This window comes from Leuresthes tenuis, unplaced genomic scaffold (assembly GCF_036924035.1).
Source record: "Leuresthes tenuis unplaced genomic scaffold, fLeuTen1.0.hap1 SCAF_15, whole genome shotgun sequence".
NCBI classification, from domain to species: Eukaryota; Metazoa; Chordata; class Actinopteri; order Atheriniformes; family Atherinopsidae; genus Leuresthes; species Leuresthes tenuis.
In genome coordinates, this window is record NW_027325369.1 from 4,192,507 (window position 1) to 4,215,443 (window position 22,937).

The following is a 22,937-nucleotide window of genomic DNA, read 5'->3' on the forward strand; positions in this document are numbered from 1 at the left end:
TGAATCAAAGAGGATTTGCAGTTACTGCTCTCGTTTGTGTCAGCGACATGCACGGCAAAATCAAAACTTTTTATTCTCTGCTGAGATACACATACTAATCTGCAGTCTCAAATTGGACCCCACATAAAATCCACCACTGTACACATTTTCATGACAACCCTGCATGTGTGCAGCAACTGGATATCAAGTGGAGAGGCTGGGAGAGGAGATTTGTGTCAGCGGTGCCCTCTTGCCGCCACAGGCTGTCTGACACACCCGACTCTCTGATACCAATATTCTCCTGTTTATCAGCAACTCATCCATATCTGGAGAGGACTTTCCACCCGTAAACACTGTCCGGATCTGCTGCTGCTCGCCTCGTACAATATTCATGGCTTCACCTTGACAGTGGATGTGGATAAAGAGAATACTGCCGTTGTGCCCGCATACAGATCGCTTCCTACATCTCTGTAGCTCTGCATTTTGAATTCCAAAGTTGGACAAGAAAATGGGCCATGACATGGTTTCACACACTGCTGACACTGCCTCTCAGAGCACTCACACACACGTACACCCCGGCAAACACACGAGTTCAGCCCCTTCCTGTGTTAGTCTTTATGCTCTGAAGAGCTGAGTTTATAATACACACAGCTTTCACACACACACACACACCCAATGGTACGGACACACTCTTTAAACATAAAATTCATCATAGCTCATCTCTTTCATGGAAACACGCACACAGAATACACATGGGTAGTGATGATATTCAGGATCTGACCCATTTTACACATTTATTCTCTGCTCTGTCTCTGAGGCATGCTTCTCATACCAGCAGGACATGCAGACTGTCATACAGGTAGCTGGGGAGGTGACATGAAGAACTGAACGCCTCAAGGTGTGTGCACACGTGTGTGTTGATTCAGTACAGCTGATGTAACAGAGGGAATGCTTTGTGTTCGTTTAAGCCTCTACATACGAGTAGCTGGATGTTTACACTGTCAATGCTTTAGGTTATTTATGTGTGTGTGCGCTGCATCTGCGTTCCGGTACGACTGGACAGAGAAGAGCATTTCATTCTGCTTAATCTGAACATGTACGCTGAACATGTGCTGATGGACACTATCATTTCAGACATTAGCCCTAACATCAGGTTCCACACAAGTCGTGTGGAATTTGACTGGGTTCTTAATCTCATCATTGCTATGTTAGCAAAACAACTAGCAGCTAACCACAGCTGTTCCAACCAGGGGAAACACTGAGCAAACTGCACAAAGCAGGTCAGCCTCTACAGGCAACGGCTCGACCCATCAAAACCCCAAGGAGGAGGTTAAAACTATTGTAAATATTTCAAAAACATGAAAAACAGCTTACAAGTGAAACAGAGACGTTGAAACTGCACAGTTTAACACCTTTATGCAAACGGCACTTTGTGTATGACTTTTCTCAAACTATTTCTGTTTAGGAAGAAATCTGCAGCACGCCCGCAGCACTGGTTTATACCAGTGACCTCGATTCACACGTGTCGGGCGTAAACGGTCTTGCTCCTCATTCACTTAAAACAGAGAGACTTGTTGCACTGCTGAATTGAAACCTGGATTAGTTGTTTCCTTTGCTGGTGTAGCAAACAGCAGCAGAGGTGCCAACCAATCCAACCGCCTGACTAATTGTGCGTTTCATCTTATTACTGTTTTTGGCTACAATTTTAAGCATCAGGCTTAAAATAGGCACCATCGAGCGTTCGTGTAATCCTGCCTTAACGGTGCAGTGATAATGTCACAATTTGCTGGCACATAGATCGATGCAGCAAGAATAATTGCAGCTTAGCTGCAGGGAAGTAGGCAAAAACTTTCACAGGCCTCCGTCAGTCAAAGTAAAATCTGTACAAGCCAGGATCTATCTCTATAACCTTGAAAAGCACAAGCATCCCATTTAATTGTGTTTTTTTTAAATCATAAAATAATATCTAGCGATGTGCCATCCAACAAGTCTAACTCCAGCCCTGACAGACACTGCAGAGCTGCGAGGCAACGATGTGAAGACTCACGGACACAGAGGGTAAAACAACTTAATAAACGACAGTCTGATACAAAAGTGGTGCAGTATGAGTATGATCTATACACAGCATTTGCTAAAACCGCTATGGCGTTTTTGATGCTTATTTAGATGTGACAATTTGCTCTTCTGCTCAGGAAAGCTTCTGATTTTTCGGAGCACACTGACCGCCGTCGGCTGCACGTAAGAACCGCCTCTCATGAATACTTCATATACAGTATCTCCACATAATAAAAACTGAAATATCCCATTTTCCTTGGGATTCATTAATCCCATTGAGATTGATCGCAGCACTTTCTCAAAAAGGAAAAAGAAGAAAAATGATCGCTCTACAATTCTATGTTAAGTTTTAGGTTCTTTCCACTTATGTCCATGAGTCAACAGCGTATGTCCAACTCTTTTCATGGAAACTGTTGAAAATTCTTGTTCTGACTCAAGTTAAATGCCTTAAAAAATGTTTTCAGCTCAGGAGAAATTAAAGACCTGCTAAATCAGAGCATTGATCGATAGGTTTATGGAATGTGGTGAAAAGAACGAACAGATAGAAATATTCAAAACCTGTATAAAACAAAAGAGAAGTGTCATATGAATTCAGCTGTCAAAGAGAATTTTCTCCTTTTTGTTTCCTCTCACCAGAAAAACAAAAAAAAGCTGACATCTGCAGGATGTAGAAATGCCCCACAGGCCTTATTTTCCCGGATAATAGGAGTCGTTACAGATTATTTGTGTCCATCCTGCATGTGTATAATTGCAACAGGATTTTTCTTTGCAGCCGAGAATGTTTGCAATCTCTCATCTTCGACCAAAAAAAGGTTATTAGGAGGTTGTGTTTGTTTGAGTTTGAAGCAATTTTCAGCTGTGTTGATCTAGCACTCACACATTCAGCCTTACAGCCCCTCAAGGAACTGACGGGGGGAATAGTTCAGATGCAGACAAATGGGCTCCTGGTGGGATGTGCTCGCCTGCTGGAGACGCAGTCACACCAACAGCAGCAGCACCAACAGGCAGAAAATACGCTTGGCTACTAAAACCGAGTGCTGCTTCTCATTTCTGATGAATTGAAATTTTTACTATAAATCATCGTAACAATGCTCCGATTTTGAGAAATGAGCCTGACTAATGTAAACAAATAAGTTAAATTAAAGAGGCAGGACACAGCTCTGTTTATTTTCTCTCAAACGTCAACTCCCTCCATGCACATATAATGTCAAGTTTATTTAAAGAGGCAACAACGAAGACAAGTTTGGGCTTCACAATCCACACAGCATACGACACGGTTTATCCTGTGGACCTTTGACTCAGACGGGGAAAAACTGAGAAGCGCCTCATCAAAGAGAAAACAGAACTCTGCTTCCATTTAATGTTTTCCATTAAAGAAAAACATTTTCTTTCATTCCTACCTTTCGTCCTTCCTAGAATGGCTCTTTGTGTGTTTTGGAGGCATCTCTGTGGCATTTTCAACATCAAATTAAAAAGAACTGTTCACAGGATTTAATTATACATGAAAAGTCTAAAACATTAACATTTAAACTAACTAGATGATAGCTTTTATCTTTTTGTATCTTTGCATGTAAATGAAGGGTTTCGTCATTTAATAATTTTACAAAGTTTGAATCTTTGTGGAAAACATGTTTATCTCAGGGTTTTAGTAATAATACTACAGATCAACATCCATCCATGACGTTGTTGAACCAGCGTCAATTGGTCACGCTGTGCCCAAATCGATCGGAGAGCTTGGTCGGGAATCGTTCCTACCACCAGGTCTTGGTGAAAAAAATAACATTGCCTTCCTGATCCTCACATTGTGTTCTTGTCAGACCTCCAAGCTTTCCCATTCGATCTGCCAGCGAGCTCACACTTTCCATTACGATCTATGAAAGAAATGGTTAAAACTTCCTCCTTCTTTTCTCTCCTGATCTGCACCTTAACATCTCCTCTTTAACTTATCTGGATTTTGAATGAATCCAGGTGTTACATAGGTGTTGGAAAGCTCAATAAACTACTCCTACATGACAACAACAACCTAATGGCATCATTACACATCATAACAGATGTAAAAAAAAATAAAAATCCCTGAAGCACAGCATCCACACCAGCATAGAAAAGAGTTTAAAAATTCACGAGGCACAGTGCAGTATGTCTAAAGCTACAGCAGCATTATCAAATGAATCTCATTAGTGAATTAAAACATCCATTTAGATGGAAAAAAAAATAACTCAGTAATGCATAGAATCAACTTTGCAAATATCTTTTTGAAACAGAAAATGTCAGCGTCTGAATGTGAATGGTGGGGAAATGCTTAATCTGATTCCAGGAGCAAATAGGATGAAGCCTTAAAGACATTTCTCTATATGACATATAGCCTGGGTTTAGACACTTATGTTGGCTATTTTTGCACAAAATAAAGTTGGAAAGTCAGACTTTTTAAAGGCGCCTAAGTGCTCAGTTTGCACACACAAACAAAGGTTTGTTTGAAATGAGAGGCTTAAAAACTTCGGCCAATAAACGTGACTTTAGTAAGAGATGCAACAGGGTGGCAACCTGTGCAACTGTTAACACTGCAGCCCAAAATCTGTTGGCACTGACACCGACAGTGTCCGCAACATGTTTTACGAGGGACTGAAGAAAATATCCAAAACGAGATTGGATACAAGAATGAACTTAAATGCCCACGTACTGTATTTATAATGTGTTGTTGTCGTGCTTTTGCACAGATTACAAGATAGAAGCTTGTCAAAATGTCAAACTTCAGACTGGATACTCTAATTAGGCAAGTTTTTTTACTTAATATGTAGCCAGTTACATTGCCAACAATACTGTGCATCCCAATCAAAAGGCTTCTATCCAACTCTTGAGGCACTTCAGGGAAGGACTTTAAAAACTCTTCATCAGTGTGGGGAGAACCTGACAAAAAGTATATTATTTTTCACTTGATTTCAGTAAAAAAAAAAAAAGAAATAAAGAAATAAATCCCTCATGGCAAAAACCTTAATATCCCTCACAGCCAAGTGTGATAAATGAGTGATGACTCGGTAACAAGATAAGACAACCAAACACTCACTACAAACATCATTTCATCCCATTTTCAAAATCATGGTGCAAGAACGGCATTTATATTCAGCTGATGTGGAGTGCGAGAGGAACAGGAATAAAAATACTGACAACTGTTCCAACACAGCATTAAGTGGTGCAGTGTCACACTTGGCTAATTTGGCTCTTCCATCCCTTGACATGAGAAAAAATGAAACTATTATTTTGGCCTTGCCAGAAGCAGGCAGCTAGGGTTGCTTTGCTGCCGTCCACAGGTCTGTTTTTGCCTTGGGCAAAATGTATTCCTCATCCAATGTCTTTACAATAGAAAAATGAGGCATCTGCATGATAATCTGAACACCTTTGTACCCTGTGTAAAAAGAAATAGAACAAAATAAAAAAGGGAACAGAAAGGAAGCTTTTCATTTCAAAGCTCTGGCCTGTGGTAAGACTTGTCTGCCAAGTTCAATTTCCACTGCAGCACCTGCAAGCTGCTCTTAGGATGTCTCTTGTTTATATGCTCCCATCTCATTTTCAAGCACCAGCGTCTCCTATTCAAATTGGAGAGGGAAAAGTACGACGAATACATTTGGTATTGGAGGAGACTTGAAGTCAGACTGAGGTGGACTGTGACATAGGGATCATATCATTCTGATTCCAGCAGACCTGATTCCAGCAGTTTCATTATCTATTGCGACAGCAGCATCATCCAGTGTACAAGCTCAATTTCAAACCAAAGGTTTGTGAAAGGTGCTTCATTTTACTTTTGTTCAAAAGACAAAAACAGCACCCCCTTAAAATAACACACATAAATTCATCTTCAACAGAAATGTCTCTTTATTGTGTCCTTCACAGAAATTAAGAGAGTGGAATCAAAACAAGACACCCTGAAAATTCAATTATCCTTCCTTTTAAATTCTCTGTGCGTGCAACTTTTTCTTTTTTTTTTTGTCTTTTCCTGTGGTCTTCTTCAGAGGCTGTGTGTTAATAACATTCTCCGGCAGATGCCTCCGTTTTACAGCCCCTCCCAGTTCAACCCCCCCCCCCCCCCCCCCTCTCCTCCACCTGTACCACTCTGGAGACTTATCTAGACTGGCCAGGCAGAGCAGCAAAACGTTTTGTTAAATTACCTCCAGTAATTAGCCCAGCACGTAGGATCGCTGCTGAGCCCACGCACGTTTGCACGCGCTGATGCGGGCATACAAAGCGGTTGCAGGCTGCTCCGCTTTCATCCGCTGCCTTCATCTGTACTTAAAGCAGCAGCCAGGATGTGCCGCCAGGCCTGACCAGGTACAACTATGATCAGTTATTATTCAGTTAGCTTCTCTCTAGAAAGAAAATATCTGTCAGACAGTGACAATAACTACAAGATATTTTACGCAAAGAATGCAGAAGACGAAGATGAATAGTTCTCAATCTTAGCGCAGAGCTCAGATTGTTCATTAGGTGCATCTACAGTAGTGCCTGCTGGATGCCAGTTCTGCTACACCCGACCTCCAACCTAATTAAAGCTGTTCATAGGTAAACAGCTAATTTCAGGGATAAGTATGCCACCTTTAAAAAGGATATTGAACTTCTGCTGAAATGGATACGTTCATGTCTTTCATTTTTTTCAACCTGCTGCTTCGCTGCGGACTGTATGAGAAAAGGTTCAAGACGATGTGCTGCTTCTCACTTTCTCTGAGGGAGATCATCAAACGTGAGGTTACAAGTTACTTGAATGGGGATTTTTTTTTTGTCCACTGAAGCTGAGGTTGTAACGTCGAGGAAATGCTCGAAATGACCCGAGCAGACAGTCTTAGTCTTAATAAGCTGATTTTCAGACACCATTTCTGATGCTTTTAGTCATCTCGCAAAAAAACCCCAGAAAAATATGGAATTGTGAGCAGTTTTTTGGGTGAATTTGGCTCAATTAATATACACAAATATGAGCTTTATGCACCAAGGTACATTTGACTCTGTAAGAGTTTAACATGCAAGAATGATTCAAACATGCATTTTCAAAAAGTTAAAGATGCTATAAAGATGCTTTTGGTACAATTTAAAACTCGTAACGTGTTACATGAAAAAGGCGTGTCAGGAAACAGCCCAAACTAGCCACCTTTCATTAAAATACCATAAAGACAAGTTTCCGTTTCTTTTTTGTCTTCTTAGTTCAAACAAACATATTTACTATCAATACATCTGGAAAAATAATTGAGCATTCCTCTGGTGTTTTGGCCTACGTCCTGCATGCTTGTTATGCCAGCCATTTAAAATGCTAAAAGTTATGGAACAGCTGGTAGAATAAAAACAAATCAAATTCAAATACCAACAGTTTAATAGAATACTTTAGGTTCAGGTGCTGACGGTGTACCAAAATCATGTTAGATAAAACTGAACCATCTCTGCTCCTCCACTTCCTTCCCACACATGGCCCAATTTTCTGTCCTCCCAGGGTATCTATGAATAAAAGCGGCACAAAAGTAATCATCTGCTTGTGATGCCGGTGCCGCAGGCCCCATTTAGCTGGAGCCAAGTGACTATATCTCATCGACGGAGCAAGTTTGGACTTCCCTTTGAGACTATAAACAACTTTAATGATTTTCAGCTCACTGTGTGGTGCCTGGCCTCTTATAAACTCCAATTGCAAGTCTTAATAGACTACTGTAGCATCCTGATAAAACAGCATGGAAACAAGGGGAAGAACCTGTGCCGAGCTGCTCAATCTGAGCTGGCAGGAGATAGGACAGTCTGCACTCAGAGTCTGAGCAGGTGAAGGCACACAGAGCTGAGGAGGAAGATCTAAATTGGATCTCTGCTCCTGCCCTGATGGAGAGGAGGAGAACAGGCCGAGAAGAATGGAAGAAAAGAAGACTGGAGCCAGGAGAAGAAAAGGCAATGCAAAGATGGAGGAGGCGAAGGTGGCGTGATTCAACGGCAAACTGCATCTTTTCTTACGATGACACAGAATAACGTGTGCGCACACGCCAACACCCACACGAAAAGAGCAGAAGTACACAGAATACACACACACACACACACACACACAACAGAACCAACAGACACGACCAACAAAAAAAATCCCCAATAGTTTATAAGATCGGTAAAGGGATTAGAGGAGGGGGTTAGACAGGAGACATGTAACAGTTAAAATGAAGGGAGGGGAAAAAAGGATGGAAACAAATGAGTAAAACAAAGAAAAAAGTGAACAACAAAAATGTAGAAGAAAGTCAAGGGAACATTTACTGAACACACAAAAAATTATGTACTTAGGAAAAAAACATGATAAACTAAAAATCCCATGAGAACAGAGGCTGGGAAAAGAGAGAGGGAAGAAGAACTCAACAAAGGGGCCGACATGATGAGAAGGAAACAAAACAGAGCTGTAAAACTGAGAAAAGAAGAAAGTCACGGAGAAGGGCAGAGTAGAGGACAAATGTAAGAAATGAAATAACCAACTCTAAGCTTTGTTGTTGTTGTTCTGCTGCATTATTGTGAGAAATCACAGAGAAACCAAAGGAGTGAGTGATATTCCTATAAGTCTGTTTGTGGTACAAAGTTGTGGCCGTGACATGAGATGACTTTGAATATGGGAAGGAAAAAAAAACGTCTTTAAACTGACACATTCTTCACAAGAACTCTTGAATAACTGAAGTTTCAGGGTGGGTCGTGATTGGTGGTAACAAATCAGTCTCTGAACAAATCTGAAATACGGTCACAATCTCCAGTTCCATCAGAAGGAGATTGGACAGACAACTGAAAAGAAGTCTGGTTCAATGAAAACCCAGACAGACAGAAAAGATTAAAACAGGACATGAACAAAGAGAAAAAGGAGAGAGGAAAACTAAATGGTTAACACGAGAAAACAAGATGAGAGAAAAGTCCAGAAGGAAAATAGAAAAGTCCAAAAAGACAGTAAAATATGACAAAGTGCGAACAACTCGGAGGGGAGGAAAAAAGAACACGACAGAAGCTGAAAAACAATGACAGAAAGAGAAAAAAAGAGAGATGAAGGATGATGGAATATTCACTGTAGAGAGAACAGACATGAAAAGGCAGCTTCTGTTCAAGCAAGGATCTGACTCACTGCTGATCTTCCCTGCAGCCTTTGCTCGGAGTAACCTTGTGCTCGTGAGCCGAGTCCCTGGAGATGCATGGACCCTGTCAGAGTCTGGGTCCCGGAGCCACGCTGCTGAAACAGCCCTATAATTCTGCACTATATCTGCATTCATAGGCCATTCATCACAAAGAGCACAGTCACAGTTACACCTGCATGCGGCCCACTGAATGCTCAACTGTAATTCCTTTAACTGCACGGCTCCCTCTTTTAAATGCTTTCTCCGGCTGCCTCGACGCTGCATATATGCATCTTAATCCGCTCCAACCTACTTCAACTTGGCTGCTACGACAAACGCTCCCCATAGTAAAGTCATCTCAGCCACCAGCCCAGACTCCGTTTGACCTTTTTTTTTAAAGTCTTAAGTCTCCTAAAAAAAAAACCTAAGTGCTTCCTGTCAGCTTTTGATAAATTTACCTGATCTCTTTACGCTGTTATTTTCCTAAGGCTGATGCTCTGGTAATACTTATTTTGCATGTCAAAGAAGGGAATACGGACATTGTTAACATTTTAATCTGGATTTTTTCCTCTGCAAATCTCACAAACGGTACACGACTCCCTCAACTATGACTGGTACAGCGCCAACCTCACGGCTAAGCAGCATGTGTGACGTCTTTACAAGGAAATGCAGGTTCTGAACTGCACTGTAGAGATGCCAGACTTCAGATATAACATGATAGATTCACTCTCAGGAGGGACCTGGTCATCATGAAAGTGAAGGAAGTGGCTTGGTGAAGTCCATCTATTCAGGGTTCAACCTGCATATGTCAGACAGAAACCGTCACAGACACACAGAAAAGCATTACTGTGTGGACACTGAATGTTGCTGCCGAGTGTGGCTGCTTTTGTGACTGTATCATTTGCAACTTGTTGGGAAGTTGGGTCATCAACAACAAACAGTCAAACAGCAGCAGAAAGACACCGAGTTGACTATTTTTGCCAGCATCTTGTAATATGCTGCTAAATGCAAATGTAGAAAAATCCTTAGCTTCACCCTGCAAGCCGACAGGATAGTTTGTGAAGCTCTGAATTTTTCAGACCCTCACTTTTCCACTACTGTTCCAATGTGGAAAGGTTTTAATATATTGCCAGCAGCTTGTTTAGCTCATGACCTCCATTCCAGCATATAAAAAAACCCTCCATATGTACATGCTCAAAAAGAACTGTCGCATCTGTCACAACTTCTCTATTAGTCATTCAAAAACACAGATGGTTGGATTTTCCAAAGCAACGCTGATAAGATCTGTAAGAACTATCATGACCTCATCTTTGTCCTGTATTATACATTTTCATGCCAGCAAACGAGCAATGTCTCAACACTGGAGTGAAACTTTTATTCTAGCTGTAAGTTTAGTCTTAAACTTCCCGACATGATGTTCGTGTCCACATGTATTAATTCTGGTGTTAACTGCATTCATCCCCATTAAAATTCACATGTTGCATGCCACTTGGTTCAAACTCTTACGTGCGTGTTACTCTTTTTGAGGCATACTGACGCATTTACACTCGGACACGCTTTACCTTACGCACATTCCTGTAACTGCCTCAGAGCGTCTGGGGCTCCCATCCCTGCACCACACTGTTTAACGTTACATTTCTGTGTTTTGTTTCTGTCCTGTTCACATTTGCTTAATGACGAGCACGAGCCACTTGCTGTACATTTAGCAATCCAGATCAAGAAATTAGCTCTCAACTGGCCCATAATCTTGCATAATGACATGCATGTAATGAAAAAAGCTGATTCTATTAATAAAGGGAGAAAAAGGTGAGAGACAATTACCATGCAACCCATATGAAACGCACTGATATCCCGATTTCTCTCGGTACAAAATATTGTTGGTAACACGTGGGATCATGTGACATTTCAGTGCAGATGTGTACCATAAAGTGCTTTCAAAGTCTTAAGGCTTACATAGAGCTGATGACTAGAGGAATATATCACTTACGCCTGACTGTTATCAAACTGCAGCCAGCCACAAGACTAAGTTTCCACTTGAGGGAAGATGAGCAACACTGGCAGTGATGGATGGGATTTGCTGCCTGTCGTCCTGTCAACCCAGACAAAAGGTACAGCTCTCTTGAGTTTAGCTGCGATTTCTTCAGGAGAAGGTTGGACTCACCTTGACGTTTCCTCCTATCAGGTCAGGCGGCTCCTCGTCCGTCTCCAAGGCCACGTTGATGGTGGCAAAAGGCCGGCTGGCCATCTGCTGCATCTCCCTCAACAGTTGCTGGGGAAAACAAAAGGAGACGAGCATGAAGGTCAGTGATCGGTAAATAAAGACTGAATACTGTCTATTCTCTTGTCAACCGCGCATCTTGACGCCACTGGCTTTCATCTACAGTTACGAAGTAGAATATGAGACCACGGTGCCTCTTAAGAGGGCGTTTCTGTTGGAGGAGTGTTTAATTACCTGATTAAACAAAAATGTTGGAGGGCAGGTTAATCATCCTCTAACAACTTGCAATATATCTCCAGCGGGATCATTTAGCATCCAACCAATCAATTCCACTGTAAATATAAAAGTCAATAAGTGAAGCTTGGAGTGTCAAAAGTATTCATTATCCAGAAAGGTACATAAACGGTTTACAAAAGTTATATGTGCTGATATCACTGGTTCACTGCAAGGCACAATTAAGAATGGCTTAAAACCATTTTACACGTAAAAAGTATTCACCCTTCACAACTTAGTCAGCATGTCATGTTCCATCTGTGACTCTATCCTGGGCGTGTCCACACTCGACTGTACTGCCTAATATACAGGCTACGTATTCATCTGCTGCAGATGAAGTGGAGCCCGCCGGTCGTCCACCTGTAGCCCTGAAACTGTGAGCCGATGGGCTTTTTTTGACCTCTCACTTGTAAAACAATATTTCCTTTTCGACCTCAGCAACCCCTCTTTGCTCCAAACGACACAGAGAAGATGGTCTGTGTTACCTTTTCTGTTCATCACTTTTTGTTCAGGTTGGGATTCCAGAACTAAGACCATCAAATGAAACTGATTTTCCTTTCTCTGCTACATTCGGTAAATTGTGCTGCTTCTTTGCCGTGGCTTTCATCATCATGGCCTTTGAAATGGGTTGGAAACAAACCCTGTTTTTATATGTCAATATGTTTCCATATGGATTCCATATGGAGTGTCCTCATGTCTTTCAAGACTGCATAAAACCTCTAAAATATTAAAGTAATAGGTACAAGCGCTTTCAAACTTTACTTGAGTAATTGTACTTCATCTTTTTCTACCACTGCACAGCAGAGGTACCCTTTCATTTTGCTCTGATTTATCACATGGACCTTGGCCAAAGGAAGAGGAGGAGGGAAGTGATTATGGATGGAGGGGGAGGGGGGGGAAGGAAGGGAAGCAAAAGAATGAGAGTGGACAAGGGAAGGAGGAGAAATTTGAGTCAGATGAGCTGGGCCAGAAGAAGATGGGGACTGTAATGATGGGAAAGACACTGTGTGTGAGCAGCGGAGAGTAGGAGTCAACAAGAAAAATACATGAGAGGAAAAGAGCTGCCAAAGGGAAAATGGCAAATAAAGGGCAGTGCTGTAATTCGACTTGAAAGTGTGCAGAAAGCAGAGATCACACGCAATGTTTGTGTGGCAGGAGGGCACTGGTCCCTCAGTCAACTCCGCTACGCCTTTCAATAAATCCCCCGTTAGGCTGTCACATGTGGTCACTGACACGGTAGCACGTTCTCCTAAATGCGATGCCTAATAATGATATCCTTAACAGGGGTTACAGATGTAGCTTGAGGCAAAGTTTTCCTCCCTGTGAACTAAAGTCTGAAGAAGATAAAAAAAAAAAAAAAGGGGGGGGGGGGGGGGGGCATACTAAATATCACAGATTCTGTTTGTAGAGCAAATCATCTCATTAAATTCTTGCATGTGTGCCTGTATCGAAATGTCTCAACACTCCTCTCTGTTGAAACAGCTGAGCCTCTTTTTTTCTTTGAGTCACAACTTTTCCAAAGGAACTGATAAATATTTATTGATAACACTGACGCTGTGGTCGCCCGTCAGTCAGAAATGGAAGCAAACAACTACCACCATCTCTGCAGTCCACTACATGTGAGACATCTTATGTCTTCTCGTCACAGTTTGGTTGACAGCCAGCAGAGATGAAGACAGCATGGTTCCCCGGTTTCCAACTGAGAAATTATGTAAGACGTAATCCCTCAGAAAACACAACCTTGTCATTTTTCCTCCTCACTTTCCAACTCAATCACAGTCGAGTGAGCTTTTATACATGGGAACTGGGATCCCAATATGTGGCATCAGGTGTTAAAAAGGTTAAATATCAAAATAAAAAAAAGAGTGGAGAGCAGATGCATGGTGAAAATGCACATAAGTGACCAAAGAAGCATCTATGTTTTCTATATCCCCACATGGCATATGCTGCATTAGTGCCCTACGGCCGATGTACTGTACTGTCACTTGGTGACCCAAAATATGCAGCTGTATTACTCACATAAGCAGCTGATGAGAAGAAGAGCAGTTACCTCGATCCTGCCCTTATAAATCACTCATTTTCACTTTTTAAGGCAAATCACCGTTTCTGCGTCCGCTTGGCTGTGAATGTGATGTAAAACTAATCATTCTCACCAGTCAGCAGGGTGCGCCAGGTCTCTCTGCAGCTGACTGCACGTGGCTCAAATATCTGTAACCACATGGACTGAGAACGCCTGCTATGGAAGCACCTAACCTTCCATTCACAATACCATGAGCAGAAGAACATGGGGGGTCATCCACACCTTTCCAATAAACTGTGCACTTCTTACATGCACCTTTGGCACAACTGAACACATTTTAGCCTGCAGAGGACTGAAAAAGCATCAGATCAGATTGCTTGTGTTTTGTGACCAACAAAATGACCATTCAAACCTCATTAAGCGAACAGAAACACTTTTATGCTTTTTTGACCCCGCTGCCATAAAAGGCTCCGTCATTGAATTTCTTTCATTATTTTTTCTAACAAGTTCTTAAGCAATTTTTCAAATTAATAAAGCATTTAACGGCTTAATGAAAGCCCTGATGAAACAGAATTGAAAGCCACTTACTGCGAGGGAAATACAATATTGGAGAGAGTTCACATCAAACAGAAAGACAAACAAACCAAATCCGGCACGATGAGCACAACTACAAGCAGAAGCTATAAATAGGAACAGCGGGATGCGTAATATTAGAACAATAATGCCCATAAAGTATGAATGAATTCAGCCACAATGGGAGAGGAGCCTCATTACCGTAAACACAAATAAAAGCAGGCTGGAGAAAATGTCTTGTCTGAGTGGTGACTGCAGAGGAGTGTGTAGCACTTCCACATCTCCCACTGATGTCAGATTGGGTTAGTCTTTGATTCATATTTCAATCTATTACACAGTACCCTAAATCATATTAAACGCTAATCCAAATCTGTTGCTTTCTGCCCAAGCAAAACTAAACGCAGTCTCTGAGCCAGATAATGAACTTAAGTCAAACTCATAACAAACTCAAAGAAGCTCTGTCTTGTGGCAGAATTAACCTCGGTCATACTGATGAAGCAGGCAGAAGCATCACAGTCTGGATCTGTGGTAAACAGCATGCAGAGGAGGTAGGAATCTGCATGCAGACAACATCTTTTTTCATAAGCACAGCTCCTTGAACAGCACAAAGCAGCAGAATTGATTTACTGGATAAAGAGCAGATGGAGCAGCATCTGAATGTTGTGGTAAACACATTTTATAGATTCAGTCTGCCTCCTTCGGCCCTCTGTAAACAGCTTGGTCTCTTGTCTAACATCCAGGTAACCTGTGTTTAAACTGCGACATTTGGCTGAAATCAGACTGATCATAACTAAGCTTTATGACTGCACAGCAGGGAACTGTCCACAATGGATGGGCTTGTGCAGCTGAACAATAATCCAGTAAAATCCAATAGTTTCAGCGTGACTGAGAGTGGTGGTATGGATAAAATGTCTTATTTAAGGACAGAGTTCTATGAGTTTTCTGTCTTACTTTCAATTCTCTGAGCTTCATCCGAATCACATTTACAATGCAAAGAGAAAAATATCAGCATGGAGTGCAAATCTAAGATCGTCTTTGTAAGCTGCAGATGTATCATTTTGGTGAGGCTGAGTGTGCTTTCAAACTCTGTTCCTTTGTTCTAACAGTCCACAATCTAAAATCAGTTTTCCCACAACTGCTGTGGTCACAACTCTTTTGGTCCTTGGCGCTTCTCTCCAACCTTTGGACCGCCACCTTCAGGTTTAAGGAGGCAGCAGAATTTGAGGAGTAACCATCCTGGATGGACTCCTACTGAGCATATTGTACATTTCCCACAAATCTCATTACGCCGTGCTGTGAGTAGGCAGCTGCAGTACAGCAAACACTCAGCACTCCAAAGATAACCAGACGCCAGAGGAGTTACAGTGCAAGACGCCTACATCTTAAATTGGCTCTTAGTTTTCCGCAGGGTAGTTGGTGCATGTGTCTGTGAGCGTGTGTGTAAGAGAATGCAAGCAATATTTGACTAAAGCAGAGCGAGCTGTATATATAAAGTTTGTAAGATACGTGCACAGACACAAACAGGCGCATGCAGTCATTCATCAAGCACAAGCCAACACATCCCATCGCACGTGGAAAAACCTGCAGTCATTTCAAACTGGCTTCACACCTCATTTCAATGATATTGATTCAACTTTCATGCTAAAATGTTCTCACACACTCAAGTTTAATTAGTTCGGCCTAAATTTGCATTCATAATGATTAAAGTTTACGGCCATCTGGTAACGGTACGCCTGAGCCCAACATTCGCTCCAGTTGTAGTCTCCTTATGAGGAGATACCAGGCTCTTCAGCTGCTAAAAACTCCAGTGTTCACCTTCTAAGTAGATTTTTTTTCTTGCTCGGTGCTGGTTGGTAGCACACAGTGAGTTACAGGAGCTTTTCCCTGATAACAGCTGCCTGCTATGGTCGGAAACGACGCTAATGAGAGCTGGGAGATGAAAGCAAAAGAGTTGCAAGCTTAAAAACGTCAGCAGCAGATTGAAAGAAACTGAAATGTCTTCAGGAAAATGCTGCAGACTCACATGGTTACGATTGTATCTGATCATGATGAGCAGGCAAACATGGTCACCTTATAGTGTGAAAACACTGTCGTCTGTAGGCTGATCAATGATGTTGACAGTCATTTACTGCGGCTTTAAAGCAAATCAGTGGATTCACTCGTGCTTGTATTCGCTGGCTCGCACACACACGCACGCACACACACAAACGCACGCACACACACACACACACACACACACACACACACACACACACGCACGCACACACACACTTGAACAATGTGAGGGAAGTGTGTTTGAACATTGTCACTGTGCCAAAAAGATTGAGTGCGTCAGCAGAGCATGCACAGCGAAGAGGGAGAGTGGGAAAGAAAAGAAAAAAGAACACGCAGGAGAGAAAGACTAAAGAGAGATAAGGAAGTTAGAGAGGGACAAATGATGTGAACATGGAGAAGAGGAGAAAAAACAAGGTCGGGAAAGCCAAGAGAAAGAAATGAAAGAGTGAGCGACAAAGGCGTTCAAAGCGTTCACCCCAAGCTGGGAACAGGGGATTGAGTCAAATCGCCTGGGTGCAGTGAACACACACACACACACACACACACACGCAGATAAACACAAACACACACCTCATGTGTCCTGTTACTGATGCACGTGGACAGACACGAGCAGTACCCGCGCTGCACGTCTCAGCACACTAAATCAAGCAGTTTATTTATTGATGCGTCGGTTCAAAAATGCTGTCGGTGGGAGAGCTCTCAATCATTCTTCAGAAGCACAGAAGGAAAACTGCAGAGTGAGAAGCACGAGGGGAGAGAGGGAATAAGGATGAACGTGTAGAAAGTGGTTATTTTGGGAGGAGGGGGGGCAGTTCTTTGTCTGTGAAGCAATATTAGCTTCTTGCTGCTTGTTCATCTTGCCATCTCTCCGTGAGGCAGCGAGGTGTGTGTGTGAGGGGGGGGGGGTGTTGTAGAGGTTTCATGCTGTGACTACTGACACAGGAGGAGACTTTGAATCCTTCCCCCCTGCTTCCCTCCATCTTTGTCTCTCCTCACTGATGGCCTCCTGCTGAGCATGCTCCCCTCTGTCCATCTCATCTATACTCGTGTTCTAAGTTCTTTTCTTCTGTACATACCATATGCACCGCTTCATGCACAACACTAATGAACACTCCATCAAAGCAGACAGAGAATGCTTAACAAAGACACTTCACCGAGATGAAATAAAATATTAAGTTACGGTGGTCAGAAACTGTAGCAACTGTCAAATCAATCAATTTACTGAAATTTGCTGAAAAACCGTTCAATCAAAGCAACACAGAATGCACAGAGGGTCTGTTTGAAGCAGCTCATTTAAACTCCATTTAAAATGGATCTGCTGGAATGGAGGATGGAATCTGAGTGAGAATGAACAACCCAGCTACAACAAAAACACAGGTTAGTGTGTGTAAAAGGAGGCCGAATTTTAATTCTGACAACCAAGACTCTTGATGTGTGAAGGTTACTGGCAGCCTCTCCTGTTATTTTTACTATATTTACAGCTTCGCAACACCAGTCAAACACAAGCCTGTTTCTCTTCTGTTTGTTGGTCATGTCTAACATGAACAAAAAGCTAAATCAGTTAAGCAAGCTGCACTGCTTGCTCCACCACGACTTTTCACCACAAGATTACACACACAAAAAAAACCTCACCTGTAATCACCATGCTTTAAATATCGCTGATCACTGTGTTTCAGCTCAGTACATAAACTACAATATGCTAACATTTACTGTGAGGATGTGCAGGCTGAATGCAAACCTGTAAGATTTCTTTATGTGGCAACTGAAGCAGATGGAAGTGACAACAAAGAGCCGTAGGACGTTAAAGAGTTATGTAAGTGCAAGAGCTGCAAGAAGTTGATTTATCTGTAACGGTAAAGTCTATACATTTAAGAATTTGCACTCAAAACAGCTGCAGATCAGATGACTCAGCTTCACTCAGACCTGCACAAAAGAGCTTTCATACATATGTAAGAGTCCTAATCACAAACACGACGTACAGGCAGAAAGAGACGCTAACAATACAGTAAACTGAGAAGTTGCAAAAGTTAAAGAGTGGATTAAGATAGAGAAGATGCTCCTGCAGGAAGAAGAAATGGATGAAAAGAAAGAAAGAAAAGAAAAGGAAGGAAAAGGAAAAAAAACAACTTGACACGAGATGAAACAGAATCAGAAAGTACAAGAGTTAAGCTTTGGCACCGATACGAGGCTCGTCAGAGGCTGGATGGATGGGTGGGAGCTGCTGAATGTTACAAGATCAAATGGGGTCACCCACAGTGCAAAGGGGTTGGGATGCCAAGAAAGCCTGTAAACTGTGAGCAATAACACATTGGCACTGATGCAAACTAATGATATGCACCCGCTCTGCAGAATTCAGATTAGCAGGCTTTAGATGTGTTTCGGGAACAAAAGGACATGTCCACACAAACTAAACTCTCACAAATACAGTTTTCAGTTTATCCAAGCAGGGTTTCACATAAACACAACAAAGTCACCAACATGTCCTGACTGCAGATTATGACACGATGAACCAAGGCAAGAGAACACGTAGCGGGAAAAAAATAGTTTTTGTGTGTACCGAGGCATCAACTCTGTCCTTCCTTCAAAGCTCTGGGAGTCCCCTGTAGATTCACCAGAGCATTGTTTTAAATTTGATGAGAGATGCTTTCCATCTCCTCCTCTCCTGAGGTCAACGTTTGCTGCACCACCGCACAGAACAAAAGGCCTTCTTCTGAGGTGATCAATCCTCCAGTGAGGGGTAAGGAGGGGGGAGCTCAGATGATGAGTGAGTAAAGAAGAGCAGCAGGCAGTACTGAAGGTCACTTACACAAGAAGCTGATAATACTCCGAAAGACATACATAGAATAGAATATCTTTATTTGTCATTGTCATGCCGTACAACGAAATTTAGGTGCCATCCTTTAGTCGAAGCCAAATGAAATAATAAATGAGACTCTAGAGTTTAAAGAGAAGCCCTTGTTAGTAGTGGCCTCGTTGGACAGCTACCTCTGTAACACTGTCAGGAGACGAGCTTTGTGCTAATCTCATAGCTTTCAGGCTACTTTAAAATATTAACAACTAACTAAGTGCTCCAGATTGACCCTGTACCAGAAAGATGGGTGCATCGGGGTCAGAGGAGAGGTGGATGGATGAAGAGCTGCTCACATCAAGCCTTCAAGCCAACTGTACCATCCTGTGGAGGGGGGGGCAGCCTTATGATCCACAGTCATAAAACATTCATTTTAAGGGGCTCGGATACATAAACTATTGTTCTAGAACTACCGTTCTGATTCGTGGTTCCATGACGGAGAAACAAAGCAGCAGCCTCCTTCTCCACCTGCAACAATCTTTTAAAGATTCATCTCTTCCAAGAAGTTCACCTCCCCTCAACATCTTCAACACAACTAACTCGCGCTTACTTTGCATTTCTTTACCTGCTCGTACTCTGTCCTTTAAATAGATTTACCACAAAATGCTCATTAACTTAGTGTTTCTTATTTGTTGTTCTTCTTGCGTAAGTCACTTTGGTTCATCAGCTAAATTACAACATTTTAATTACATGTAAAATGTTGGTTTCTCTTCTTCCTTTTTCTTCTTTTTATCTTAAAAACACACTCAACCCGACTCCAGCAGTGGTGGGAGGACTGGAGATTTTCGTTGCTTTTGTATTATTAATTGTTTTAACTTTCAGCAGGTCTAACTTTTACTTCAACACTTCTTTCTTAACAGTTTACAGATCTGATTGCACATGAAAAATGAGTCTGTTCGGGGTCCTAATTACCAAAGTGAAGCTGCTGTTTAAGATGCGTCTCTAACAGAGAGTGGAACACACCACACATCTTTTAATTCTAACACCCAATGCATCTTGTGTTAAAAACACCAGAAATAAACAATGCAGGTTTCAAACTTGTGATCTGAAACCAGCCGTCACCAGTTTCACAGGCTGTTTCAGACATTTTAAAACTTGTTTCAGTGAGGAGCTTATGAACCGAATTACATACTGTATATCCTATTAGCATTGGTTTCAAGGGGACTTTTAGTGCTCCAATCATCTGAGTGCTTGCACAAAATTACATTAGTTTTGCAGCTCTCAGTGTTATAAAGATAAGATTTTCACTTATTGTATACCAGGAAATGATAGCGTATTCACTGGTAATTAACTATAATTAGCACATATTACTAACACAGCTTTGACCCATTTTAAAAGGAGAATACTGACACTTATTTATGCCACTAAGAAAGCAGAGCCAGAGAACATGGGCACTCAACCACGAACCACTGATGCTTGCGGTGAAATTTGCTGTCTGGGTCACTGGCAGTATGCGAGACAAAAGAACAGAGTAAATAAGTATGAGGAATGATGGCATGAGGGCAGGGGGGCTGAACAGTCAAAGCGCCAGCCGAGGTCACCTTGAGCAATCCACCTCCCACCTCCATCTGGGAGAGACAACCATAGAAGGAGGAGACGCTTCCTCTTTCTTAATTGCACTCTGTAGAGAAGCAGACGGAGCGAGGGCTCTCCCTCGCTGAACTTGTTTGGTGTGGATATGCAACCACCGGATTGGTGGGAGGGGAGACGAGCAAACATCCCCGACAGCTGAGACAAACAACGGGCCCGTCAAAGCCGCAGCTGAAATGAGCTTTCACTCTAAAGAGGCGGAGGGTGACGTCCCGCCTTCTTTGTCTCGATTAGTCTGTTTTTGTTACATATAAAGACCAAGAAAAAAAGAAAAAAAACGCTTCTCATTTCTTCCGTTTGTAGTCAACTGTGAGGACACAATCAGAACAGAATAAGCTATTAAATAAAAAATAAGATCAATCATCTACATGCATCTGTTTCCTCCTAGCTCGTGTTTCTGTCTCAGAGGGAGGTTGAAGGGGTGCACACCAACAAGCAGAAAAACACATAATTAAGCCATAATTAACTATCAAAAAGTAGGTGAAGTGCTAGGGAACATCTAAAGTGATGCATTTCTGCATCACAAACCCAATATATTCCACCTTCCCAGCAAACAATATAACAATGACCATGGCCTCAAAAGTCTGCCTTCAAGGGCACAATTATTCTTACTGAGAGCAGGCACAGTTGAATCCCCTTTCAAGGGCAAACTGTGGCAACGCTGATCCACCTCGGTGTTCAAATTACATAGAAAAGAAGCTGACAATAGGTGAAGTGTAACATGTTTCTCGATTATTACAAGGAGACCTTTCACATTAGTATTTTAGTCACAAGGCTGATGCAGTTTCAGTATGACTGAATTCCAGACCCCCGCCTGCCCCAAACCGCTTGATGTTACCCTTACGTTTTTGGAAAGGTAAGCTGCCTCTTTTTCTCATCTTTTCTTATGGAATTTCAGTTTTCGTGGTAATCTAGTCCTTCAGGCATACAGTCAAGTAGTAGGACAAAGGGGGGGGGGGGCATGGAATGGGCCTAAGTGATCTCTCACAGGCAGAATTGTTTCATCTTTCTTTATGTTCCATACTTGACCTGAAAAGAAAACTCTAATGCCTATGAAGAAACAAAACAAATGAAGCTCTTTCTAGTGGCATGAGACGATCACAAGAACGACAAAAAGCCATATAGGTCGTACCCTTAAAGCAATCCCCTCAGCTTCTTTTTGACAGGCCTCATCTAATTTTACATAAGGAACCTTTAAGCTGCACAGACCTCCCTTACACTAACAGGAAGACATCGAAATGAGCAAAAATAAAAAAGAAGTTGCCGGATTCAGTCTGAAAGTACAAGTGTAATCTACTTCAACACTTCTACAATCCCTTAAACAATGTCACTGCCTGAGCCAACAGGATAATGTGGGTGAGGAAGATAATTCAGTCAGGGGGGATGTGATGGACAGACACTGTAAAGATATTTCAGAATGTGACAACCCACAGTATTAAAAAATGAATCTTGCTATCAAAGGTCCCTTAGAACTGCAAGATGAAAAACTTCTTTTTTTAATTCTACCTTCTGGTACATTTGTGAGTCACTGTGCTATTGTTCCATTTTTACTTGGTGTCTGGCTCATGATTAAAACGGTGTTGCTTATTAAAAATTACCGGATGTCCCCTGGCTGTGTTGCTCCTAAGCTAATAATATTTAGCTGGATCAAACTGCAGTTATGCTGAAACCAAGTAAGCTTGCCAGCCTGCCAGAAGAGGGGGAGCTTGGGAGCAAATTCTGTTCACAGATTTCAGATTCAGCATTAAAACTAACTTTGATATAGTCAGTCATCCCTGCATTCTATGCTGGAAGTTTCTGAAAAGACAACAGCCTTCAAAGTGAACAACCTTTCATCCCCAGTGTTTCTTTGCTGTGAATGAAATGTATGAAAAAACTGAGGCAGCATGGGAGATGTCGTCCACTCGGCCGATTCTGCTACGTTAGCTCGATGTGTGTTTCTTTACACAAGGACCCAATGAGGTGCAACTGATATGTACAAAGCGTTTAAGATACAGAGCCTACGTTACACTGAACTGCTTCTATATTGCAACCTTAAAGAAAATAATTTGAGCTCCACCTGTTTGAGAAAAATACAAGAAGAAACCTGGAGGTGAACCAGTAGGAGTATCATTTACAGTCTTGGTTTGAAATGCTGCTTCTATTATCAGACATATGCAGTTATTCTCTTATTGCAGCTTAGCTGCTTCCAACTTTGATAAAACATCTGAGGACAAACACTGCATACTGAGTGTTTCT

General features: G+C 42.0%; 1 protein-coding gene across 1 annotated transcript in view; it reads right to left on the minus strand.

Annotated features, from left to right (window-relative positions):
- atrn (attractin) overlaps nt 1-22,937 on the minus strand; it is a 111,359-nt gene that overhangs the window by 10,891 nt on the left and 77,531 nt on the right. Inside the window, exon 27 of the mRNA XM_072366147.1 lies at nt 11,284-11,391. Coding sequence (XP_072222248.1) covers nt 11,284-11,391 — 108 coding nt within the window. The remainder of the gene's footprint in view (nt 1-11,283; nt 11,392-22,937) is intronic.